The 26,860-nt window shown below is 37.9% G+C and overlaps 2 protein-coding genes across 3 annotated transcripts; one reads left to right on the top strand and one right to left on the bottom strand.

Moving 5' to 3' along the window:
- The first annotated feature begins 1,592 nt into the window (after positions 1-1,592).
- LOC112142704 (peptidase M20 domain-containing protein 2) lies at positions 1,593-8,706 on the top strand. The gene is made up of 7 exons (XM_024266242.2): positions 1,593-2,039; positions 3,404-3,552; positions 4,072-4,214; positions 5,298-5,452; positions 5,763-5,889; positions 5,958-6,065; positions 6,179-8,706. The coding sequence occupies exons 1-7, from the start codon at positions 1,638-1,640 to the stop codon at positions 6,349-6,351; spliced, it is 1,257 nt and encodes a 418-aa protein (XP_024122010.1). The 5' UTR covers positions 1,593-1,637; the 3' UTR covers positions 6,352-8,706.
- Positions 8,707-11,815: 3,109 nt separating this feature from the next.
- On the bottom strand, positions 11,816-26,827 carry LOC112142692 (gamma-aminobutyric acid receptor subunit rho-1). Of its 2 annotated transcripts, none has more exons than XM_024266224.2 (10): positions 25,885-26,827; positions 21,172-21,222; positions 20,986-21,092; positions 20,214-20,281; positions 19,105-19,328; positions 16,735-16,817; positions 16,099-16,239; positions 15,563-15,715; positions 13,704-13,900; positions 11,816-12,118 (listed from the first exon to the last, which is right to left on the bottom strand). In XM_024266224.2, the coding sequence occupies exons 1-10, from the start codon at positions 25,989-25,991 to the stop codon at positions 11,816-11,818; spliced, it is 1,434 nt and encodes a 477-aa protein (XP_024121992.1). In that variant the 5' UTR covers positions 25,992-26,827. The 2 variants fall into 2 exon arrangements, with proteins under 2 accessions (XP_024121992.1, XP_024121999.1); XM_024266231.1 differs by lacking the exon at positions 25,885-26,827 and adding an exon at positions 21,774-21,830.
- Between the last annotated feature and the right edge of the window lie 33 nt (positions 26,828-26,860).

The raw sequence follows: 26,860 nt of genomic DNA, 5'->3' as shown, positions 1-26,860 counted from the left end.
ATTCACCTATATGGTACCCACCTAAGCAAATAATGTTGTTTGCCCATTCTCCCGTTTCAAACATGCTGTCATCAGGGGGACATTCATTCACCGGAGCTGTCAAGCCTGCCCTCCTTAAGGGCATCCTGCTTTTGCAGCTCGTGTTCTCGTCATGTCAGAACTCATACATCAGTCCAGCTCGCTATGATAACCTTTGCTTCAACCTCTATTTCCCTGAGTTTTTGTTTGACACACATAGCAGAATTCTGATTTAAATGCGTCTTGAGTTATCAAGATAAAGATCCTTCTGGTAAGTTGTGCTTTTTTGTAAGTGTGTTTTTTTCCTTGTGAAAGTTCGTGGAAGAAGGTTTCACTGCGGGGATTTATCCTGTGAACGTAAACGCATGTTCACATCCCGGATTAAGACGCTGGGTTGACACATGGGTCCTTTCCTAATTGAAACGCCATGATTGGTCTCAGCATCACTGAGGCGGGGGGAGTGAGTTAGCTGACAGCCATGCCAGGAGGCGGCCACAGTGTCAGCTTACTTGTTCTATCTAACATGTCTGCTTCTGTGAACGACAACCACTCCCTATTAACTTCCGGCTTCAGAAAACACATGCGTGCACACCTGCTCTCTCTGCACCTTTGCTGAATGAGACGGCTGTGGAGCTTTAATAAAACACCACCTAATTGACCTCGATTCCCAGGTCAAATTGAGTAAAAGGGAAGCATTGTTTCCTTGATGAACCCATACAAGTGCAGCAGGCAAATCAATGAATAAATTAAAAATAATGACACAGCTTCTCTTCTTCCACACAACCAAACCATTAAAAACTGCATTAGAGAAATGAATTCTGAGTGCATTTAAGACATGCACAATTTGCTCGTGTATTTCCATGATGCTACTCTGAGTCCCTCTAGTGTATTAATGGGGAGAAGCAATGAATAAACACATTTTTCAATGTGCACAAATTTGTGCATCGTTGTTATTTGTAAAATTATTACACTAAAGTTCAGTATTTGTTTTGTAGAGAAAAATAAATTGTTTATGAGGGTTTTACCTTGATTTAAAGAATTATAAACATTAACTTTGACAATAATTTGGCTTATATGATATGTTATTACTGTGATGACATGTCAAATGTTCTGATCTGCAGTTTGCCCACTGGGGGGCAACCGCTCCATTTCTAGTTTTGCTTTTGTGATGGAGGATCTGAAATTCATTTATTGTTTACAATCCATCAAACTATTATACTTTCACTCTGACTTAAAGTTGCAGCATCGTTTCTAATTTTGTCTGAGAAAATATAAGTTGATGCTTAAAGACTAAAATTAGGAAAAACTCAAATAAACGCTTCAGATTATTGTTTTTCTTGGATGACAAGAGGGGGAAAAAAGATGGTACCTGATTTTAAGGGTTTTTAAGGTTTATATAAAAGTTTTAGCAAAAGTTGCATGCATTTAAGATATAAATTATTTAAAGGTTGATAAAAAGATAAATCAAGAAACTAAATTCTTTCATTAAATTTATTTTATTGTGAAAAAAGGTTTTGTTCTCGCGGGTATGATCTCTTTGGTCCGTGGTGCGTTCAAGACAATCACAAAAAAAAAGTTTCTGTCGGCTGTTATTAGGTGCACACTCTACATGCGGTATCATGGACGCGCTACAGCGAATGAAAGACACGGTCCAGATTCATATCGATTCCATCCAGAATGAGCTTTATAGCTTGAGTCGGGACATTTGGAGCCACCCCGAGCTCGCCGGTAACGAGACGCGAGCGCACGACACGCTGGTCCGTTTCTTCTCGCAGCGAGGCGGCGCGTGGACGGTGGAAGACCACTTTAAACTACCGACCGCGTTCCGAGCTAGCTGGGGACCAGTAGGCGCCAAAGAAGGGAAGCCTGTGGTTAACGTGGGTTTCCTGTGCGAGTACGACGCGCTGCCGGACATAGGGCACGCGTGCGGGCACAACCTCATAGCGGAGGTCGGTGCTGCGGCCGCAGTGGGACTGAAAGCAGCTTTGGAGGGTCAGTCTGAACTCCCAGTGTCCGTGAAGGTACCACCGTCTTAAAGGGGCAAGGCACAAGTGACTCATTGACTTTTGAAGGAAGAATTAGTAACTTATGCTGACAAATATATATAACTTCCAGAATGCACTGAGTCATACCACGGAGTATTAGGGCCAATTTACCAAAAATAAATAAATAAGTCTTTGATATTAAATCTCGTACATTTTCACAAAAAAGTAAAAATAAAAGTTGTATATTCGTGATAGGCTATAGGCTAAATTTAAGCATTTTTTTTCTCTTAAATTCATGTTTTAAAATTGTAAATATATTACTTTAAACGTAGTAGATTTGCAAGATTTAAAGTTATATATTTACGAAATTAAAAGTTGTACCTTTATGACTTTAAATATTTAATCTTTAAAACAATACAACTTATAATAATAATAATAATAATAATAATAATAATAATAATGATGATAAAAACTGAAATTGTATCTTTCTATTTTTTGGTTCATTTTTATGTTTAACCAAACCGTTCAAGTTTGTTTTTTGACATATTACCAAAGCCAGCTAGCTAGCTCTCGTCAACTAGTTAGCTAGCTAGCTAAAGAATCAAACTAACAAACACAGCTATTAGCATTAGCCTTTGCTAACCACCCAGTGTAACTGAAATACACAGATTACCTTCTAGTTTACTGCAGAGGAAATGTAGTGAAAGAGGTCTGCTTTGACGAGAGCAACCCTAACTAATTTTTAAAGCTATTGAACTCCCACTTTTCATGAAAAGCAGAGGGCAAGATGCATTATGGGAGATAATGTTTTTTGCCTTTTTAGTTTGATGCAATGCAGCAATACTTTAGAAATTGTAATTATTTTCTAATAATAATGGAAATTAGATTTATCTGCTGTTATATAAAGAGAAAATTACTCCCATCCATAGACTGTATAAGAGAACTGGACCGAGTGACCCCACCACCTTTGCAATCCAAACAGGAAGTAATTTTACTGAATTAATTGAATTGACTTCATTTGGTCAGAACCAAAAGCAAGCCATTTTCTATGGGTAACGTCATACTCGCTCAGTCCAGTTCTTTTATACAGTCAATGCTCCCAAAGTCAAATCAATGCATTAATGCCGCAGTAACTCTAACATCCACTTGGATGTATATTGTGTGCTTACATTATCTAAACTAAACTTGATGAAAACTTATTTTTATCATTGTCAGATTAATCTAAGTCCAAGGCTTGTTTGAAACCAGACATTTATGTGTAAACATATACCTCAGGAAACATGGTAGTTTTTTTTTTACAGCAATTAGACAGCAGAATAACCTTTGTTCAGAGCATGTCATAAAACCTAAGATTGCCATGGCGAAGCTAATCGTTACGACTGAACATTTTCTTTTTTCAGATAACTGTCTTAGGAACTCCTGCAGAGGAAGCTATTGGAGGAAAGATCGATCTCATCCAAGCTGGGGCCTTCTCTGATCTAGACCTCGTCTTCATGGCTCATCCAGCTCAGCAGGACGCCTCATTTCTGCCCACAGTTACAATCGAAGAGTACGCTTTCTGTGCTGAAATGAAAGAAAATGCCTTTTTTTCAGATAGCTTTTACTTTAATAATCCATTTTCTATGCTTTATTTTGACATTTCCAAAATACAAGACTGTCGAATTGGTTTACATTTGAGAAAATGTCACCCCTGTCTTTTGCATACCTGATTTATTAGCTCCGTCCCCAGCTGTCATGTGGTGAGGAGCAGATTACACCCCGCACAGGTTGCCTTTTCCTCACAAGGCAGCGCCGAAGCAAATACGCATTCGAGCACAAACTCCCTCCTACAGGCAATTTACAATCACCAATCAAACTCACATGGATGCTTCTGCTCTGTGGGAGGAAGTATTTGGAGAATTAGCATATTTCTCTTCTGCGAGGCTTAGGATCATTACTGTGATTGCTGCCTCCAAAGTAAAATGTATTTTACTGGGAAGTCAAGCGTTGTTTTATAAGAGACAGAACACAGTGAAGAGGAATGGATGCGTTTGGTTTTGTAGACTAACCTGGTGCTGTTGTTTCACAGAGTGACAGTGAAGTACCATGGGAAAGCGTCGCATGCCTCGGCGTATCCCTGGGAAGGGGTGAACGCTTTAGATGCGGCTGTGCTGGCATACAACAACCTGTCTACGCTCAGACAGCAGCTCAAACCGGAATGGAGACTTCACGGTGAGGATAAGAAAACAGCTTTGATCTTCACAAAAGTTTGGTCCTCAGCCCACCAGTGACAGCTGACAAATCCACCTCATTTTAACTAGGACTTTCAAAATAAGGGGGGCAAATAAGTTTTACACAACTACAATGCTATTTTTCTGTTTTAAGTCATTCATTTATATTTATTTTTTTATTATTTTGACAATAAAGGAAAAAAATGTTATTTTTTTGGTTCAAAGTCATTAGAATGAGTGCTTTAAGGGTATTCAAACCCCAAATCACATTTTTTTTTGGCCGTTGACATCTTTAAATGGGACTTTGGAAGTGCTCATTGCCAAATTTTTGACAAATTAAACTTGTTAAATTCTTTGAAAATATAGTCAAAAACCGTCTGTGTGCTACCCCCTACAGGTTGAACCAATGTATTACAGTTGAATTTTGTGATTGACATTTAAGTCCCACACTCTTTCAGAAGTCCCACGTCATGATCTTCAGCTCCAGTAATGATAACAGTCCTGTTTCTCAGCCCCTCCCCTTCTAACTGGATTTTCAAATTTCGGCTGTGGGTGGAGTCAGCCTCCAACCTTACTGTTTGGTTACCCTTTAGAGTGTAGGAGAGTTGGTACCGGTCTGCAGAAAAAAATAAAACAACCCACATTTTATTGTTTTACTTTTAATCTGATTTTGTAGGAAGTTTTATTTTGAAAAATTACAGGATTCTATCCAACACATCCAACTCATTCTTGACGCATGTCAAGCCGCTCAGTCACATGTCGAAAATAAATCTGGTATTTTTTTTAAAGCGGCTGCACCAAATGCTAAATTGAAACCACAAAGATGGCAAAGTGAACAAAAACATACGTATTTGGGAAGTTTCTTTTTGTATAAAAAAGGCAATGAGGAAACGGAAAGAGAACCTTCGACTTGAAAATAAAAAGTTACAATTGTTCCCGCAAAAACATGAAGATAATGCTTAATATTTAATCTAATGTTACGAGGTTGCTGCTAATAGTGTTGATGTCTGATTTTTTAGTGTATCGGCGATCAAAGCGACTTACAATCCGATTCGGATTCCTACCCTTGTTGTTTCTCCTGCAGGCATCATCAAAAACGGAGGGGTGAAGCCCAACATCATCCCCGCCTATACAGAGCTGGAGTTTTATCTGCGCACGCCGCTGCTCAGAGATCTCGTCGACCTGAAGGCCAAGGCTGAGGCGTGCTTCAGGGCTGCTGCTCTGGCAACCGGCTGTCAGGTGTGATGTTCCTCTGATCACTAATGTGTACGCAATTAACCCAGTGGTAGGAACCATCATGCTCCAGGTGCTGCACTGTGGTACTGCCGTTACATAACCTAACATTAGCTATTTCTCCTTGTAATCCAGAAAGATTGTGTTTTTCTAGAACATACAAAGCATTTCAATGCTTTCTAGCTTCACTATACTTTTAAAAAATAATTTCTTGACTTGATTCTCTTTTGGATCCAATTTAAATGCAGAAAAAGCAGCATTGGCAGTTTGATATGAGACATTTTCTGACCATAAAAGTATTTTTCCCCCTTTTTAGGTCGAGATAATCTATCCCAGCCACACTTATTACAACATTTTGCCTAACGCCACCCTGGCAAACCTGTATGAAAGTAACGGAAAGACTTTGGGGATTGAGTTCTCCGAGCAGCCTGACTTTTTCTCTGGTATGTATAGTTTGTCTGGATCATGACTTGCAATAAAGTTCAGTGTTAATTCGTAACGAATCTGGCAGGTTCCACCGACTTTGGCAACGTATCATTCATCGTTCCTGGCATTCATCCTTTCTTCTCCATCGGCTCTCCAGCGTTAAACCACACGGATGAATACGCTGAAGCAGCAGGTATGGCCGAACGCTGAGAGGAGAAAAACTCCTGTGAAGAATCCGAAGGACCATCTGAGGATATCTAACTGTTTATACGGCGTCTTGTCCGTTGCTCTCTCGTCGCTTGCCAGGAGCTGAAAGGGCCCAGCTGTTCACCCTGAGGACAGCCACGGCTCTGGCGATGACAGCTGTGGATGTCGTGTGCTGCCCGGATCTGCTCCAGCAGACGAGGGAGGACTTCAGTCGAGCCAAGCTGAAGCAGGAGACTCCGGGGCAGAAAGCGCTGCTCCGAGAGATGAATTGAGCCGCGAATCTTCTCATGATTGATAGCTTTTAGGCAAAACCGAAGAACACATGTTGCTTCACAGCGGTAGTGGGACTTGTGATGAATTGAGTCATGAAACAACAACACAGTGGGGGGAAATGGCTCTTCATAATCCAGTACGAACGTCACTGGATCACACTGAGGATTTCCGGGAGGCTAGACTCTTCACTTTCTGTGGTTTAATTGACTTGTTAAGAATATACTATAACAGGGTCTGCAATCTTCAACACTTAAAGAGCCATTTAAGTAGATTAATCGTTGACCATAACCCAGCAAAAGCCTCAAATTCTTATCTTACCCTTTAGAGAATTAAGACACTGATTTGTATTTATGATATTTTTCCTATTATCATAAATATAAATGAGCTATTCTTTTTTTGTTATAAAGAAATCAATAGAATATAGCCTTTTTTAAAAATATGAAATACCCTTGAACTTTTAACAAAGGCTCCTGACTTCCTTTCAAAATAAAAGACTCCCTGTGTCACATAGGATCGTCTCAATGCAGCAAATTTAGTATAATATAATAACAGTAGTGGGTAAAAAAGTGTTTATTTTCAGGTTTTTCGTGCACCTCTGCCAGAAATACATAAATCTAACAAACCAAAATTAAATCAGTGCTAATTCAGTGAACCTTACAGTATTTTTTTTAACCTAAAATTGTTGAATTTGTTAAAAAATTTTGGTTGTGCTTATTGACCTCAGATTTATTTTTTGTGGCACACAGTGGTCACAAATCTGTCAAAATGTTGTAGCTCGACTTTGCAAAACCACAAACCGCTTTGTCCAGTTTGAGTCCCCTTTTTTCTTTTTACTACTTATTTTTACTTTAGTCTTTAGCTCTAATGAATCGTCTGATGAATTGCTGATTTTTGTGTTAGGCTTCACAATTCTGCTTTTTAAAACACCAAACTCCAGTCCAGTGGCCGACAAAACAGTTAGGGGGCAATAACATGGGACTCTCTGCAGCTGTTGAATTTTTAATAAAAATCCTCATTTAGGGTAAAATGTTGAATGATTTCATTACTGGTCCATTTTTTTTTACATAATTAATGTCAAGAATCCACATTTTTTGATAAACATTTAAAAACAGAAATCACATTTAAATGTGTTTTATATACATTATTTCAACCCACTTCACATGGAATTGAAATGCAATCTGCCTGTGCTGAAATTAACCAGAAATACGCAAAATTCAGCAATCTAAATTGATTAAAATGATTAGATTCAAACATGAATTGCATACATGGAACAAGTTAATGGTTTCATGATGGGAGGTCTGCTTCACCTGCCACTCCTGACTGCATGTCCCTGGTTAAATCATATTTAAATAAAGAACTAAAAACGACTGAACCAATTCCAAATGATGTCCACCTGCCTAAAGCAATTTTTGCCTGCAAAGTCAGTATAAAAAAAACACCCAATTGGGCTGAAAACTGCCCAATCTGGCAACACTGACTCTGCTCGATAACTTATGAGTCTCTCGGTTGGAATATTCCATTGCAGGAGAGGTACGGGAGGGGATCAAACATTTCGGTGATTCGGGGTGGGATTTTTTATGATACAGTTAAATATGAACTTATTTAGAGACTTTTATTTAGTGTTCATCTCATTTCTTAATAGTAAGTCCACCCCTGCTCCAGTGAGTTAGAAGTCTTGAAGGAACACAGTCTAAAACTGTTTTAGTTTTTCAGAATTTTTCATGTTTTACCTCATTTAGTTACAGGAGCTCTACTAAATTATTTTAAATCACACATTTCTGAAATTTTCTCTCTTAAGATCAAAATCTTTGTGTTTTGTAGATGATTCTGCACATTTTCATGGTGATTTGATGCCTTCAAAATAAAGGCTTAAAAAAAGGAAACATTTTATTACTATTTTTTACCCCCCTTTTACAAGAGTTCTTAATAGTATTAAATTTTATGCGGATAAACAAGTTTAATTTTGTTTTTTACTAGCAATAATAGTTGTGCAAGGGAAAGATTCAGAAAATACCCTGAAGCAATTCCTTGTGGAGTTCCAGTTTCTAAAGATTATCCTCCAGAGTGACTAAAATATTTTGTGAAAGAAAGAGAAATTTTTCATTTTTTTTATTTAAAACCCAAAAGAGTCTTTCTCTGAAAATATCTGTAACTTCTCCTGCTTGAATTTTCTCCCGTCTGTGCTTTTTAAGATAAGACTTTAATAAACACCGATGCATAAATCTTCCCTGATTCATGCAGGAAGCTCACATAAAAAGAAACACGCGTGCAAAACAAAACATTTATTAAACATTTCCCACATCAGTTTAGCTCAGCGGTTGTATGCTTGACCAGAAAAAAAAAAAACACTAAAAGATATTAGCATATCTTTCACCTAAAGAAAACAGTTTTGAAGATGAACAGCTAGCAACTAACAGGTCACAGTTTGAACCTTGAAGCCTCACAACAGCAAACAAAGGAGATCCGCCTCCGTTTATTTAAACCAAAAAAAAAGAATAACAGGAAGTGTTAAAAAAAAGAGGTTCTAAATATTTTATTTTTACACTTGAATTTTTCTTTTTATATTGAAGTCACATTGGAGCAACTTTGCATCAAAACAATACAAAGTTTACAAGAAAATGTGCCATTAAAGGACATGAATTGACATGCTGAAACAATAAAAGGAAAATTATTAATATAAGATCTGTTTTGCAAAAATAACTACAAATTAGATTTATTTGCTGTAGTGTAGTTATAACTAAGCGACACATTTGTGAAATCAATGCAATAACTCTTGCATCCACTGGGGAGTGTATTCTGTGATTACAACTAAATTTGACACAAATTTTAATATTTATCATAAATGTTATTATTTTCCATCATATTCATCAAATTTGTTTGATTCAAGGAGTATTTTCCAATAAATGGTGTTTCCTATACAAAAATAAATATTGCACACATTTGAATCGTACAATTACGACAAACTTTAAGCACAAACGTTTTATGAGAACTCTGTCTTTGCTTTCAAAACCTGATTTTAAACCAGGACTACAGATACTCTGGAGGTAGAGCGGTCTTCCAACTACAGGGTCGCTCGGTCAAAACGTCCTCAGAGCAAGGACACGCATGAATGCTTCTGCTGCTAAATTTGGGTTTGTTTTGCAGCCTTGCACCTTGCCGTAATTGAGTCAACAATGACCTCTTGGGTATTTTTGAGTCTACGAGGAACGATTTGGGACATTCAATATTTGGAAACACCAGAAAGTGTGATGCAAATGAAAAAAAATTCAAGATATAAGAAGTCTCTGCTAGAATAAAATGTTCAGATTTAAATATATTTCAACTAAAATATTGTCTTAAAGTCATACAAAAATACAATACTTAAAATGGTGTTGAAGAATGTGTAATCATGCAGTATAAATCGTTTTTTCATGTTTATTCATTATTTTCTGTTACACAATATTCAGTTTTTGACCTATCTAGGGTCATACAATATCATTTAAATAATTTCTGAGCTTGAAAACCACAATTTAAATTTCAAAATATTTTGTTTATAAAATAAAAAGCACAGCTGTCTTCTTCTTAAGTTTGAGTGCGTCTGATCATTTTCTGGTGAAATATAAATAAGACAAATACTGCACATCACAATGAGCTTTGAGAGAGAAAATGGGAGGAATATGGACTATATTGTAGAAAGAATGCAAACCTTCCCACCACAAAATTAAAAAGATGAGACTTAAAAGTGTAATCTTGAATCCTGGATGAAGCTCCTTTGCTGTAAGAAGAGTTTCTGCCCCACACACACACACACAAGTTCATGTTGGCAATATTTAACACAATAATCAAATAAATCCTGAAAGCTTTTCAACATAAATATTTTCAGGCTAAAAACACAATTCACCAAATAGCATTTGGAGATTTCTCGTTTTTTTTTTTTTTTTTACAGGATCCAGAAATTCAATAGCTCAAAGTCTCAGTCATCAACAAAGTCCATGACTTTACATGTAATGCCTTGTGTGGGGGGTGTCAGTTATGTTGACATCATAGACCCACGACCTTCCAGATCCACTCCAATGATCAGCTTTAACCCAAATAAACATGTTAGCGTGTTTTTAAAAGAAAAGCGTCGCAAAGCTAGAGGGCACAACCAAACACGGAGAGGGGGTTGAAGCTATTGACTGTATATGAGAACTGGACGTCACTCTCTGAAAAGCTTCCGTGCAAACAACCTACAACCCAGATGAGCATTTCTGTTGAACTCCTGGTGCGCTGCAGACAGCTGTTAGACGTGAGACCATATTCTTTTATTGGGGCATCTGATTGGTCCGTTTCATGGGAAAAAAAAGATTAGCAAGAAGATGTTAAAAAAAGGAGCAGAACAAGAAGGGTTAATCCTGACAATTGCTGCTTGTGTCTAAAAGTCTTTAGCATTTTGGATTCTTGGAGCTAGCAATAACTTCCTGTTTGGAATGCCAGGGGGAGGAGGTCACTTAATCCAGTTCTCATATGCAGTGAATTCTCCAAAAGCAGCTTCGAGATTCATAAAGACAAGTTGGAGAAGTTTTTCCCTGAAGTATTTTGAGAAACTTAAAAATATTACCTTAAAACTCTAAGAACATTACGGAATGTTTTAAATAAACAGCGGTGCACAGCTCTCTACAGGGGGCTGCACAGTTTTGTAGCACTCTTGCCTCTCAGCAAGAGAAATCCTGGGTCGAATCCCAGATGGGTCCCTGCTGTGTGAAGTTTTCATGTTCTCCCCGTACATACTTGAGTTTTCTTGGGAACTCCGGTTTCTTCCCACAGTCCAAAAGCATGCTTACTGGTGACTCTAAAGGTGTGAAAGTAAGTGTGTGGGCCTGTAATAGACCAGCAACCTGTCCAGGGTGTATCCCACCTTCATCCAACAGTATGAAGTGGGATAGGCTCCAGCTATAGATGGATGGATAGTTAGACTGCATTGTCCTTTAAAGCTTTTCCCTCAAATGACCTGCAAATCAGGCTGGATGGGCTTTAAAGGGAGCAACTCAGAGGATGTATAACTCGTTAGTAGGTTCATGGTAAAAATGCTGGCATGTACATTTTTTTTTCCAAGTCATTTATGGTCAAATCCTCATGGTGCTGGTTGTAACAAATAAAGCAACATCACAATGTGTCACCATTCCACGCAGACGAGTGTTTCGCTGATTGTCATGTCCAGTTCTTGTGGTTAGAGGTTCATGCTCAAGCCATTTTCTGAACCGTCCAATTATTTTGTTTTTAGTTACAACCTGAATGGGGTAAAAGCTTTCATGGAATAGTGTACACATTGAGAACAACTGTCCCATTTCCTGTTTTTAATATTTTCTTTTCTTTTAAGTAGCCGGGTCAACAAGGCAATGGAAAGCCATCTGCTAAAGAGCCACATGCCTTCATAGAGCAGTTTCTGGAAAGCATGTGGAACACGAAGGTTCTGCTGCCGCACAACTGTGCCGAGATCTTCTCTTACGAGTATATGGACCAGTAGATGATGTTGAAGAGGATGTAAGCTCCAGGAAAGACCACCCTTGAGTACTTGTCGATCGCATGGGTGTCTATCCAGATGTTAACATAACCTCTGGAGGGCTTCACGCGGCTTGCAATCTGTGGGTCATTCAGAGCCACCTGAGCCAGAATTTGCTCCTGGCGACCACCGTTTTCTGGCATCCCATAGTTTCCGGTGGTGTTCACATCCATGGACCCATACCCGGTGATCTGGGGGTCGATCATCATTTCGTCAGGGTTTCCGATGCCACACGTGCACGGCAGCTGAGTAAAGAAGCAGTAAATATTAAAGTGGTGTATGGCCCACAGGTGCTACCCACCCCCGTCCTCGCCTCCCCCTTTGACCTCCCCCCGCTGGCTGATAAATACTCTCTCCCTCTGCCAGTTTGGTTTGTGCTGCATTAAAAAGAACACTTTAAACATACAACTTCTTTTTTCAAAATGGCAGCTTTTCTGTTGGTTTTATCACCATAGCAACCATTTAATTTTTTGGTCACCTGGTAGTGACGAACAAATCACTGTCATTTTTAGAAGAATCGGCAAAAGTAAACTTTCGGATTTCCTTAGCAACCGAGGTTTTTTGTTAGCCACGCCCACATTCCTAAATAGTCATACCGTATGCCATATTGTTTTGTTCAGCTTGAGACAAGGTTTCATGTAGTACATTTTCACAATGTTTCGTTTAAAAATAATCGAGTAACAGCAAAACTCCACTTTTGCTAGCTCGCTATGCTAACACCATTCAAAATCTACAAACTTTAAAACTAACATGTTTTCCATAACAGCTTCTACTTTGAAAAACCTGCTGATGCTAGAGGAATTAGGAGGCAATATATCGAAATCCCTCAAAACTGTTTTTTTTAACTCAAGATGGCAGGATCTTCTTGAGGTCAAAAGTCAACTAAACGTTAGCTAACCTGGAGGCGTGTTTTTGAAATTTCATGAAGATTGCTCAAACAAACTTTTTTAAACTCAAGATAAAATTTCACACTTTGCCAGAAAATGGCCACCAAGCCGTAGGTCCTGTGGCCATCCCATAATAATTTTATAACTTCCTTTGGACAGCACTGACACATTTGTTTTGGTTTTTAGCTGTAAATTTAGATATTTTTTTTATTTGAGGTTTGTTCACTATGCCCAAAATTAATTTTTACTGGGTACTAGTTGCATATTTTTGCTCAAACATGCAGTAAGAAAGGAGAAATGCAAAAACAATATGGTGCTTGCAGTCCAGGACAGCTGCAGGACATAAAACGCAAGAAACGCAGAGTTTTCCTCGTGAGGTCATCAGAGTTCCCCAAAGGAGGCAGAAACTTTTAGTTTCTTTGACGTAGTTTTAGAGATGAAATATTTATAGAAAATAATGTTTGTGCTGGAAACCTTCCTTGGGGTATGTGGGCAATTTGGCTCCATATGCCACAGCAGTTGGCAGATGAAGATTATTGCAGTCCCAGAAATAATTTACCGCAGCCCCGAGAGCGGCTTAAAGTGAGCCAATTTAGAAAATATTCATCTGTGGATTGGCATTATTCATAAATAATTTACTCATGTATCTTTTAGTTTAAGATATTCCGACATGGAAAATTTTTAATATAAATTCAGGAAAATTTTTTGTGTGCTGACTTTAAACTGCTCACACTTTCCCTTTGACTTGTTTTTAGCACATCACTTAAGATAAACTCCAAGAAAGGCAACATTAATGTCTTTTATATTTAACTTAAAACTGTGAGGATTACTTTTAAATGACAACAGCTTTCTCGTAAACACTTGGACTTCTTAAATAGTGAAAAAGAAGCTAAAAATGCGTTTAAATATGAAAAATCCAAAAGATAATGTGATCAGTACTTACTCTTTCCCTCAGCTTCCTCTCTTTCCTCTCCTGCACCGTGGAGAGGTAGTTGACTGCCGCGTACTCGATGACCGAGAGGAAGACAAAGACGAAGCTGACCCAAAGGTAAATGTCCACCGCTTTAATGTAAGAAACCCGAGGCATGGAGGCATTGACCCCAGTGATGATGGTGGACATGGTCAGCACTGTGGTGATGCCTGGAGGGGAGAAACACTCAGGTTAGTCACTACTGTGGTTTCATTTCCTGGATTGGGTGGGAGCCAATTTTAATATGTATAACAACTATGATTCATTTTTACTGTTGCCTTTACAGGTGTTTCTGATCAAATTTTCTTCTTTTTTATGTATTTTTATGGACATTATGATTCAAAAAGGACATTTTAAATCTAATTTTATAAAGTTCTGAAACAATATTCATGCTTAGGGACAGCAGAATGAACGTAGTGAAGGAAAGGAGGATGTGGTTGTTGCTGATTGCATCTCAACTTCAGAAATGGAATCATCCTTGGTCACATAGATGAGTAATAGAATGGAGTCTGGAACAGAATGTGGTTTACTTTATTCAAATCCTGAAGACGCACTTAGAATACTGCTAAAAAGATCTTAAAAATGAACTTTTTTTTACACAAACAACTTGATTCTATGTTATTTATTTTAATTATTTAAGATATATCATGCATAAACAATTAATTCGATTTACATAGCTCCAAAGGGAATAGGAGGAAGAACAAAAATGTTTTTCCACCCTTATTATATTTCTTAAATTATGGTTAGAAACATTTATGGTTTGAATGAAAATATAACAATTCAATTCATTTGTTATCTGTTTAAATATTAAGACTAAACCTGTTCTTGTCACATTTTTCTGATGATGGAGGACACATAGCATTAAAATTATTCTTAAAATTGCATTTCGGGATATTTCTTTACTCAAGTTGCTGTTCATCAAGAGCAGATGAAAAGATACGGTTTTAAAAAGAGAGTATTTGTGACAGAAGATATGATAGGTCGGCCACAAGCTCCCTGCTCTCCTCCATTCTGATGCATCAGCTTGTGGACGACTCGATCTATGCTGTACTTCTTTGTTTTCTGCTTCAAAACTGTACAGCTGGGTAGCTCTAATAATGCTCACCATGTTTGTTGGGGTTGTGAGGGGCTGTAAGCTAGCATGTAAATAGAGGGATGATGGGAAATGGGGGTCCCACCCACAGCTCAAAAGTGAAATTCTAATAAACTATGTCATAGATAATGCTCCAGTTCTAAGTCAGCTGCTAGGCATTAGCCGAGGCAGCCCGTCAAGGGGGACACCCGCCAAAATGGGGGACACCCGCCAAGATGGGGGACCCCCAGCAGGAGCCGCAACTGGGGAGATCTGCAAGAAGGACCCGGCATGCGTCCAGAGTCCCATCTGTGCACGCCGTAACTGCTCCTGTGACCCGCCTACCACGGGGCGCCAAATGAGCCAGACTATACCCTCACTTGGTATAGACTGCTGGAGACAATATGTAAGTTGTGCATAAACCGTGCATGATTATTGTTCTGTTTATATGCAGTTTATTAGTGATTCTTGCATCAGTTGTGTTATTTTAACGTGAACACAAGGATTTAGAAGCTATACATCGGTGATACATGAGCAAAAAGTCAGTTAGACATACGTGGAAAGCCACAGATTTGTGCACAAAAATCATGCAGATTTGCATAAGATTTAAGTAATAATTGCATATAAATTATGTTAAATACGCATAAACTGCGTAGTTCAAACCAAATTCATACACTAATGTATCACAACATTACCAGTGTGACACTTTAACCAGTGTGCATCAGCAGGATTTGACGCAGAGTGGTTCATTCATGCCTACCTAGTGGCACCCTGGCAGGGACAGCTCTGCGGTCGATCCAGAAGGACACCCAGGACAGCATGACCATTAAAGTCGCGGGGAAGTAGGTCTGCAGCAGGAAGAAGAATATATGGCGCCGCAGGGTGAAGTGGATGTACAAACGGTTGTACCAGCCTGGGAAGGAGACGCGCCACCATTATATACACTTTGTCATGTGCTGGCTGCAGATGAATTGTATTAACAATTGAGGCAGCTACTCTGTTAGGGAGAGATATCACACAAAATCCCTTTTTATGCTTCAGGTTGCTGGAAATTGTCATGGTGGTTAAGAGAAAGCTGCAGTGTTCGCCGGTGGATTTCCAGGATTGTGTAAGTGGTTGGCAAGAGCTTAATTCATTTAGTTTTGCCTCAAGGATTACATTTTAGAACATCATACTTGGTCTGACATTAAGGGACACTGATTAACCACAAAACATTCTTCTGGTTTGAGACATCACACAAAGAAAAATAACAAATTATTGAACACGTTTTGTGTTTCTGACACAAGATGGTGATACCTGTGCTGCTGTAGAAAGCCAGCTTTGTGGTGGTGTGAAATTTCTGAATGAGGAACTGAGACAGAGAGATCCTGTCATCTGTGTTCAGGGATTCGTTGCCTTTTTTCCAGTACAGCATCAAGTCGTCATCCGTGTACGCGTCTGTTGGAGACACGTGGGAAATAAAGACAATTTAACCAGCAAATATAGGAAAAAAAAGGACAAGAACTCAAACTCTCACAATTTTTTCCCTAAAGTAAAGAAGCAAGCATGGTATTTTTAACATTTCATGTAGTTAAAAGTGATGAAATCCTGGTGATGATGCAAGAGAAGAGGAGCTTAAACTGGAGAAAGTGTCCTCCCTCAGAAGCTGGGGTGAGCCAAGAAACTTTCATGGGATTATGAGATTCTGTGCAATGCCTGGGATATGGAGTTGACATGTAAGTTCCAGGAATGTGCAAGAAAAAAGCTTTGTGTTGCCCACAACAACATGGACTAAAAATGGCTAAAAAAATGTCTATTTATTTTGAAAAACCAAGTTTCAGAAGTTGTTAAAGCGATTTTTCTCTGCCCATAAATACATTTGTTTTTAATCTGTGTGTTTACACACTTTCTGTCCCTCGGCATTTTCCACATTTCACCGATCAATCGACTCACAGCTCTCGATCTCCAGCGAGCAGGTCTGCGTGTCCAGAGGGAAGCGGCTGAGGTCCATGTTGCACATGGCAGTGACCGTGACTCTGAGCGGAAAACCGTTTGAACAGAAGAGATGAAAGATTGAATGTGATGCAACAACAAACAGAAGATTCTCAGTTTTCCTCCGATTATTTCACTTCTGCTGTAAATTGTAGATTTTAATTCAGTTAAATTATATTTTAATTTTTACATTTTAATTTTTTGTTAACATTTTTATTAATTAATTAGTTAATTAGTTAATCTTTTTCAATATCTTGTGTAAATTAGCAATATTTCAGTAAATTTGATTGTTTGTGGAGCAAGTTTGATAATTTTGTTTCCCTAAACTCAGGGGTCCCCAAACCACGGCCCGCGGGCCAGATCCGGCCCTTGTCCACACTTGGCCTGGGCCCCCCAAAATTACAGTTATATGCTAGCTTTTTTCATTTTTTTAGGCTAATTTGTAGTTTAAGCTAATATTTCTTAGCTTAGCTAATATGTCAGCTACTTGCTAGCTGTTTTTGCTAATTTAAGCTTATTTTAGTTGTTAAGGCCAATTTGGAGTTTAACGAATGTTTTAGCTTCATGCTAGTTGTTTTGGATAAATTTAAAAAAAATCATTTTTTTAGGATAATTTGTTATTTAGCCAATATTTCAGTTATATACAAGCTGTTTTGGCTAATTTACGCTTTTTTTCAGTTTTGTAGGCTAATTTGGAGTAGTTTACAGGTTTAAGTGACCAAGTTTCCAGACTTTTTCTTCAACTCCCAGGTTTTTTCAAACCTGATTTGTTTAGCAAAGCCAGCAGCATTTCAGCTTCTGGTCACTTAAAATCAGGTGAGCCTTCATTATTTTTATCACTTTTGTTCACATTGTTGCTCTAAAAATAGTAAAATAATGTGCCAAATGTGTTATTTTAGGGTCATGGTATCCAGATGCTGTGGAAACAAAACTAGAACAAACATCCATCAAACTCTGGGATTAGCAGTTCCTGCTGAAAATAGTGGTAAATGCCCAGAGTTGTGTTTTGACCTCGTGTGTTGAACTTTTTCCAAGTAAAAGTGAAACGTGACCCTTGAGATCTTCCTCCGTCGGGGTTGCTAGGCACCAAAACATTTAACAAGTTCAGTCAGATCAGAGCTGCAGCTCTCGTGTTCCTCAGTTTGACCTTGGAAAAAGATTTACTGAAATGTTTTTCTTTGAATAATTTAGCAGTGGTCAGAAGTGGGAGGCAGTTGTGAATGTCTTTCTCAATCGGAGATTTTTCAGAAGAGGTTCAACAATTTATTGAGGTATGACTTTTGGGAAAACTTGACAGAAATGGTAAAAGATTCACTTTTGATCTATTGTAAAAGTGTTCCCAGTGTTTTTTTAATTATCAATATGCCGGTTTTAAAATCGGAAAACGTGTGTCGTTTTCTACGACATAGTTTCTGCAAAGCAGCAGTAGTTCTTGCCTCTGAGTTGTGACCGTGATCGATGACGTGGACCGACCCCCGCTTGTTGCTGAGAGCTATCTGTTTAAGCAGAACAAGGATCCCATCCATGAAATTTTCTAAATCACATCAATCTTTTTCAATTGTTTGCATCTGATTCACTATTATTTGAATAAAGGAGTACTCCAAAATTGAATTTTTAGCTTAATTTTCTTTATATGTGACCTCCATCATTACAAAAAATCCACGAGAACATGTTAAGAAAAAACACTCAAAACATGATTTTGATTGTAGTGAGTCATTTAAGGGTTTAATCTTCAAATACTCACCAAATTCAAAGTTTTTAAATATTTCTTTGTTGGAAAAAAAACAATCACCTAATCAAAACTATGATTTCTAATTAGGTTGAAACTCATTTGAGTCAGCAAGTATTAAAATACAAAACAATGAAAAGCTTTGTTTCCACTGAGCAGTCCAGTCTGGTCCGGTTCAGAATGGTTGAAGTAATTCAAGTGAGCATTTCCACTCAGAATTGGACCGTCACGCGCATGGGGGGGGGGTAACTAACAACAACAACAATGGAAGTCATTAGAAGCTCATTTTTTCCACTTGGCTTTGGTACTTTGTACATACAAAGAAGTGTATTGCGGTGCAACATGAGATTGTGGGGGGAAGAGGAATATAGCCATTTTGTTTTGGCCATAATGACCAATCAACGGATTTCAACAGATGACCAGTCCGAACCATTTTTCTATGGACATACTACCAACAATGGCCTGGAAATGGTCATGCTTCATGGGTCCATTTTGTAATGGAAATGCTCAAAGTCCTGGACTGGAAGGTACCGTACTGTACAGCTCAATGGAAACGAGGATCAAGTGTCCCAAAAACGTAACAAATAAGCTGTTGAGTTTACCTGAGACTGTAGAGGACATTGCCATCAGGGTAGACCCTCAGCATGACGTTGTCTGTGGTTGTGTCGTGGATGAAGGAGCGTTTAGAGTGGACAAAGAACATGTCGGGAACCCAAATTTTCTTCACCAGGCGACTGTCGAAGGTCATGCTCTGGTTGTTGGTGCTCGGAAACGACAGCCGCTCGTCCTTCCAGTAGTGGCGCAGATACAGGGTCATGGTGAAGTCCTACAGGAAAGACAAATGTTTTTGGAGTTTAACCCCGAACCCTGCTGCTTCACACTTAGTTACAAAACAGGTCTCCACTTGACAAAACCAACTTCTATTTTAAAGAAATAAAAGACTGTAAAAAAAGATAGACAGAGCATCATCTGATTTGTTGTTGTTGTTGTGGCGGCCAGACGTGAAAACAATAAAGCAGTCTTCATTGGCTTTGTCACTTTAATTATGTCACAGAATGAGTCGTGTTGATGAAGAAAATGGAAACGTGATTTGGAAGATTGCTTTTTCATTTCATAAGTAATGCAATTTCATTGTGAAAATGAAAAAGCATTTCTGTTAATCCATTTATATTCTCTAATTTGATATGTCCAATTGAATTTTGGTACAAAACTAAATTATCACAAACGCACTATGCCACTTTATGTCATCCTGTATATATATACATATATATATATATAAATTGAAAAATGAAAAAGCATTTCTGTTAATCCGTTTTAATTTTCAAATTTGACATTTCTAATTGAATTTTGGTACAAATTTACAAGAAAACTTTTGAAAATGAAATGTTAAATGTCATTTTCCTTATCATTTTAGTTATTCCACAGAATGAGCGGTGTTGAAAAAGAAAAAAACATTTAAAGGATTACTTTTTCATTTTACAATATTTAAAAGACAAGTAATGCAGTTCCATTGTGAAAATGAAAACACATTTCTATTACTGACTTTTATCTTGAATTATGAGTCACAAACGCTTCCATACTTATGCATATAACCTATATGTTCATATTTAGTATATTATTATTTGTATTGACATAGTGACAGCTTTTAATCCCATGTGGACAGTGACGAGACAGGCATTTCTTTCCATCCCTATGAATGTTTTATACGTACCATGTCAACTTCAGAAATCGTATCCAGACTTTCAACCTGAACATCAACCCCAACAGGAATCGGAGGACCTAAAAGAAATGAAATATTTATTTGCTTGGTTATTAATATAGTTTAAACTACATGTGTTGTTACGTACATATACATTCGTCCCTCCTGACAATGTAAGGCTTTTCAAAGAGGATGAATTTTACAAATATAGAGCAACCGCTTGTGTCACGACAGTGACAGCCTGGCTTTGTTTCTTGTTTTGACCTATTTCATCCCCTCTACTCTGCATCAACATCATCATCCTCCGACAGTGCACAAATACAATCAGGTCATAATAGTGGATCAAAGTTGATGCAGTGATGGATGAAATCCAGCTCTTTTTATTTTTATTTTTTACAAAATTGGATGCCACAAAAAGATTCTGTTAAAGGTCACTCTATGAGTTTCACAGCAGATTGTTGCGTGATTAGAGGAGCCGTGATAAAATTTTAAAAAAGTGTTTTGAATTGAAGGTCGTCATAGCTGACTTCTTTCTGATAAGAGTCTTGTTTTGGGGATTATCTGTAGAAAATGAGAAAAAAAGACTAAAAATATAGATGTGTACGTCGTAATAATGCCGTAACACTAAAGCCTGTGCTCATCTCTTGACACAATTCTTCTGTCAAAATAAAAGAATTTATGGAAAAAAGAGCTTTAATTTGAAAGTCTATCAAAGCTTGAGGATTAATCTAGCAAAAATCTTTTAACACGTTTAATATTTTTCTTCAAATTAAACTTTTCTGACCTCCAAACGCTGGCCTCATGGTGAAATCGTGGTCGTCTATCCTGAGGAGCTGCTCGGATTTCGTCATTGGAGATTTGGTCAGGTCTGGGCTTCTCTTGTAAATGGGGCTGTCAAACCAGAACATCCTTCAGTTATGGAAGAAACCACACTTCACTTACAGAGACTTTTAAGGGTTTTAAAACTTGCCTGCCAGATTTGTGACCACCTCCTCCTTCCATCCTGGTGTCTCTTCGTAGCCTGTCGAAACAAACAAATATATATAAAAATTGTGCTGATTTCTTTCATTTCCAAAATAAAACTTTTTGATTAAAAAAACCAAACAATTTCCTACTTTGACTAAAATTGATATATACAATATATATATATATATATATATATATATATATATATATATATATATATATATATAGGCTGAATTAGATTATTATGAATTGTTAGGTTTCCTTTTTCCTCTTTTCATATTAATTATTGAGGACTTTTGCTGCATCTGGTTACAGATGAATGCCATGTTATGACAAGATTCATAACCATTCACATGCAATAAAATATGTTATCTCTTCACTTTTAGGGTATTGAATTGGACTGGGATGATAAAATCGATTAATCAATTTAAATCGATCTAAGCTTAATAGATAAATAAACAATTCATAAAGGTAGACATCGATCTAATGCATAATGCTAGCTTGATGCTAACATTTAATGGGATTTCCCATAGAACGGCTAATGCTAAGGCTCGGTCGACCAAAACATAAATTGCTGACTAAATGAACATCTTTTTATATACTCACAGGCAGGAATTTTCCAAACTCTTTCAAGGAAATGTTTTTAAAGTAACCATTTTTGGTCTAAAACACAGTTTTTTGTTCATACTTTCTTCTTCTTCTGGAATAAGGTGTAACGCTATAACACAATCGCCATCTAGTGGCCAAAATGAAACGCCCTCTAGGAGAGGCAGAACAATTGTTGGCGCTTCTCTGCTTGAGAATCCATGTAACACGGTATGGTATTAACAATCTCATTTTCATTTTATTAATTTATTATATAGTGCTTGGACTGTATCAGATCAATAAGAAAATCTTCAAAACATACAAATTTAAAGATTATTAATTCATTTCTAAACAAATGTGTCTAAATATGTAAACCGTAAACTCAAAATTGAATTGAATTGAACTGAGAGGATTGAAAGAATTGAAAAAAATCGGAATCAAATCAATCCAGGTTCTGGTGAATCAAATCGATTCTGGACATTATTGGCGATACCCAGCCCTAGACGTGAACGCCAAAAATGAAGTATGAGGTGGTGGAGCCATTCTGACCAGAGTTTATTCCTCCTATCTCCACTAAATTTTATTTTTAAGGGAAAATTGGTTTGGGTGTTTACGGGTTAAAAGCATTCTAAAAATGGGAGGAGAAAAAGTAAAGTGGAAGTTGAAATAATAATTAAAAAATGTGCCTCTAACTAAGCACAGATTTGTTCTTAAAAAATTACATTAATTAACTATTCAACAGTTGTCACTATGTAAAACAAATAAATTCTTACAATTAGACTATTTAAAAGCTATATTTTGCTGTAAAGTTAAATTTTGTAGCATGGAAGTGAATTGGTAATTGCTCTCTTTTGAAGCCAGCCCCTGGTGGTCATTTTTGTTGATGTTTGGACTCATTTAACCTCAAATGTTTTCTAGGACATAGTTTCTGCAGAGCAGTTTGATAGCAATTGAGTGTGGGCGGGACTGTTGATCACCCCGCCCCCTTCTTCCTCTCCACTATACTGAGAGCTCAAACATTTTCATTGGATTCACCAACGTTTGAATAAAAAAAATATTAGAAATGCCATTTTTAATCTTTTTTTTTTTAAATCAATGTCCTCCACTATAAGAGAATGCCACAAGTAAGATGTTGCAAAAGCAATTTTCATTGGAGTGGGTCTTTAAACCACACAAAAGTGAACTTTTGATAACCAGAATCAAATATTTTAAGATTAAAATAAGGAAAAAAATTGACAACAAAAATTCAAGAAATGTGATTGAAGTACATAACTGTAAAAAATTGATTGATTTTCATTAAAAAAATATATTTTTTTAAGCTCAACCCTGTTACATCACTAACATTTTTTTAATATAAATCACCAAAAAGGCAATTTTCTCCAAACGTTTAATTCCTTGCGTCACCATATATTGTATAGCTGCTGTTCAAGCGTAATTTGGACGCCATAGGCAGGAGTGGAGCCAGAATGATGAATTCCAGAAACCCTAAAATGGATTAATAGAGTGGAGCATGCTGTGACAGACAAAGCCAAATCCCTGTGACAACCGCAGACACGCAGGAAATGCTGCAGGAAACGAGGGGAAGATGAAAGGAAGGCACAGGCGCTAACCTCAGCACACAAACAAAAGAAAAACAACACCAAAATAAAACTAGAAAAAAAAAAACCACATTTCTCTGACGGCTGGGTTGAGAAGTGGATGCTGCACATCTGCCTCTATCCAGAAGCTGTAATCCTCTTGGCAGAAATGCCTCTCCAATCCCCTCTCTGCCTGCCTGACGCCCTGCCTGCCTGCAGCCTGCAGCACACGGCAGACAGGCCGTCTGCTGCACGCCGCTGTCATCTGGGATTTGAGGCTGCGTCGGCTGCACTGTGCAGGAAAGCATCACCGCTGGGGCATTATTACGGTTACTGGGCCAAATTCCTGCTGAGGTCATTGTGGCCACATTAATGCATGCAGACTCAGAAAACACACAAGAAGAAGCAATAAAAAACACATTTGTGACCTAAATTATCTTCTGATATTTTTGTTCTTCCTTTAAATGAATCTCAGTGTTTATATTTGTCTGCAGATCCTCCTTTCCAGAAACAAAGTCATCATGTGAAAACTCCTCACGCCAGCTGAACCGGGGATGCTTCTCACAATTTCACACTCAAAGCAGTGGGAGTGGAGGGGAGACAGGAGTGGAGGGGCGGTTGGGCTTTTTGCCCCTTGCAGCAGAGCGATGACAGATTTACATTTGATTTGTATTCACAGACTGTGCAAGTCAGCGGGGAGGAGACCGGTGTGAGGCGACTTTTAACTAACTGGGGAGGAAAAAGGAAAAATAACAGTGCTGACCTGATAACGAAACCATTCTGGCATTTAAAGATTATGCAGCCGCTTTTTACTTTTTCCACCCTGAGATGGTCTAATGACCATCTGAATCATACTGGGACCCAAATGAAATAATAATGGGATTTCGAGGACTGGGGGAGCTATTTTACATAACTTTTTTTTTTTTTTTTTGGCAAATTGCTTTTTTAAGTCATTTAAGATCTAAAAAAAATCAGAAAAAGCAAAAAATATCCATGTTATGGTTGAATTTTGAAGCAATTTTGAAAAACATTTTAAACATTTTACTCATTTTTTAGCTCAACTCCATCAGGGCTCAGTAGCTATGGTAACCATATTTATTATTCTGATTTGTAAGAAATGTAAGATTTAAAATCTGTGGAAAATACATCTTTAAATGAAGAATTCCCCATAAAAATGTTTATTATTTATCACATGTTTTCAACTAAATCTATTACCAAAAAAAATAATTTAGAGCAGGAATTACACAGTTTTTACTGCAAAATAATCACAAATTTAATCTTGTAGCAAAAGATTTTTTCCTTTTTTTTCAAAGATGATAATAATGTGTGACAGACTTGCTGAGATCTGGTTTTCAAACAAGCTTTCCAACTGATTCAGAGCTTTGAACTTCATCTGATTCTGAACTTTTAAAAACTGGGCACAGGATTTTAAAAGCACTTATTTATGCAGAAATTCCCACAGACACTATTTAAATGAGGCAAACTTCAGAGGCAGCGCCGAGTGTCAAAGAGTAAACACTTGTTAATGTGATATTTACTGAAAATTTAAGACTGGGAGGTTGAATCGTGAACTTCAACTAGTTTTTTTCTGCATAACAAAAAATAAACCAACATGATTTCAGCCTCTAAAGTGTAAATTTCCTTTTCTGATTTTCATTTGACACATTAAAGCAAAACACAGCATGTTTAATGCATGAAGCTGGACTTTATTTTAGATCAATTAGCTGATCTGACATAGATGCTGACAAGTGGGGTGCAAAATTTCTTTTCTTCTTTCTTTTTACTTTATTATTTTTATATATACGATCTAAAGATGCATTTTTTTTCTCTCAGTTTGTTTCTAACCCTTTGATTTTTATATTATTTTAAGAAATTCTTTGGAAAAGGGAATCTGTAACTAGCTTTTATTTGATTAATAATGACAATTTAACTGTTCTAAAATAAGAATTTTCATATTAAAGCTGAACTGCTTTCTTTAAAAAAATAACAAATATATATATATAGATTATATTGCTCAGAATTGTGTAATCAAATACGAAAAACTGATTTTTGCCTCTAAATGTAATATTGTTCCAATCCTAATTTCTCCATTTAAGCCACTGTTGCTGTCTGTGTGATCAATAATATAGATGTTCCGAGGTTTGAGTCGATACCAGATCTAGATCAGTCGCCATTAAAAGATCCGAAGTGATGCTTTCATGCTAAATGTAGTCGACACGATCACCTGGAAAAGACGTGGACTTTAAGTGGTGCCATCAGGAAAACCGCACGTTAACTGCCCTGAAGCAATTGTGGGGCAATAGAACAGAGCGGCGGCTGTTCATAAATAGATGCAGGGATTTAGGTCTCCCTCTCTCATGTCTCCAATCTGCTGTCTAAAGCACTTCAGGCGGGGAGGGAGGAGAGATACAGGTGAGACAGGAGCAGAGACCCACACCTTTAAAGAAAACCCACAAGCTAAACTTAAGCTGTGAGCAGCTTTAAGAATAAAAAAACTTTTCTTTTTAGTGATCCAATGAATGAAAGCATCACATTAACCTCTTTGTTGCCATTACCTGCTTTGCTTGTAAGTTTCCAGCTTGTGACCTCTTGACTGAACCATCTTTCCAGCTGCGCCGGCGAGCCAAACCCAGAAGAAAACAAGGACGGCATCCACTTGCATGGCTTACATTCCCCAGAGGACGCGCCTCTCCTGTCAGTCAGAATCTACTCCCCGCCAGGGTTTGGGGCACTCTATCCTCCTGAGACATTCCCTCCTTCAGCACCGAGCTGATAAGAAGGAGAAAAACTGTTCACAGCAGCTGCAGCTAAACTGGGCTATTCTCCGGCCTGAGTGGAAAACATCCTACGGTGCTTAATCTCCACAGTGGGAAAAGCAATTTTGACTAAACCCATAAATCCTTAAGCGTCAGATGGTACAGATTTGATCCCTACAGCGGCGGATGTGCCTGCCTCTCTGTGCTCTGCTGCACTCAGATGTGATATACTCCACTTTGCACCGCCCAGAATCAGCAGCTCTCTCAGGGACGCAGCATGCTCATTTGTAAGGTAGTGGTCTAAAGATACAGGCAGGCAGGCGGGCACACAGGCTGAGGGAAAACTCTGTGTGATCTGGGGTGCCTCTGATGTTCAGCTTCCTGCTGACACGCTCCAAAAAGGGGGAACTAAATAAAAATAATGAAGCGTTTCTGTAACTTGCAGGCAGAGCTTTTTATTTATTTATTTCTCTTTATAACCTCCTGCTGTGGTGTTTTTCACTGATTTGTTCTCAAAGGGAACAAGGTTCTCTGATGCCCAAAAACACAGATAAACGTCTGTGCAGAATCTAACAATGGCAACTCAAAAAAGCATGATTTAAATTATCTGTTTCATTCAAAAACAGCTAAAAATTGGCCTGGATATATAACTGAATAAGCAGATCTACACCATCGTCAGCATCTGCTTGTCCACGTGTTCTCCTCCACACTTATTCTATTTATTTATTTATTTCCCCTCCTCTCCTCTCCTGTCCTCTCTCTCTCTGGCAGGCTG

Source organism: Oryzias melastigma, linkage group LG22, assembly GCF_002922805.2.
Source record: "Oryzias melastigma strain HK-1 linkage group LG22, ASM292280v2, whole genome shotgun sequence".
Taxonomy (NCBI): domain Eukaryota; kingdom Metazoa; phylum Chordata; class Actinopteri; order Beloniformes; family Adrianichthyidae; genus Oryzias; species Oryzias melastigma.
Note: the sequence above shows the minus strand (reverse complement) of the source record. Positions and strands in the feature narration are given on the sequence as shown.

Excerpts from the sequence above, each read along its gene's own strand:
- LOC112142704 (XM_024266242.2), top strand. The coding sequence starts at position 1,638 with ATGGACGCGCTACAGCGAATGAAAGACACGGTCCAGATTCATATCGAT. Across the intron at positions 4,215-5,297 it reads ACCGGAATGGAGACTTCACG|GCATCATCAAAAACGGAGGG; the intron begins GTGAGGATAAGA and ends TTTCTCCTGCAG. Across the intron at positions 6,066-6,178 it reads TGAATACGCTGAAGCAGCAG|GAGCTGAAAGGGCCCAGCTG; the intron begins GTATGGCCGAAC and ends GTCGCTTGCCAG.
- LOC112142692 (XM_024266224.2), bottom strand. The coding sequence starts at position 25,991 with ATGCAAGTGGATGCCGTCCTTGTTTTCTTCTGGGTTTGGCTCGCCGGC. Across the intron at positions 21,223-25,884 it reads GAAACTTACAAGCAAAGCAG|GCTACGAAGAGACACCAGGA; the intron begins GTAATGGCAACA and ends TTGTTTCGACAG. Across the intron at positions 13,901-15,562 it reads CCCTGCCAGGGTGCCACTAG|GCATCACCACAGTGCTGACC; the intron begins GTAGGCATGAAT and ends TCTCCCCTCCAG.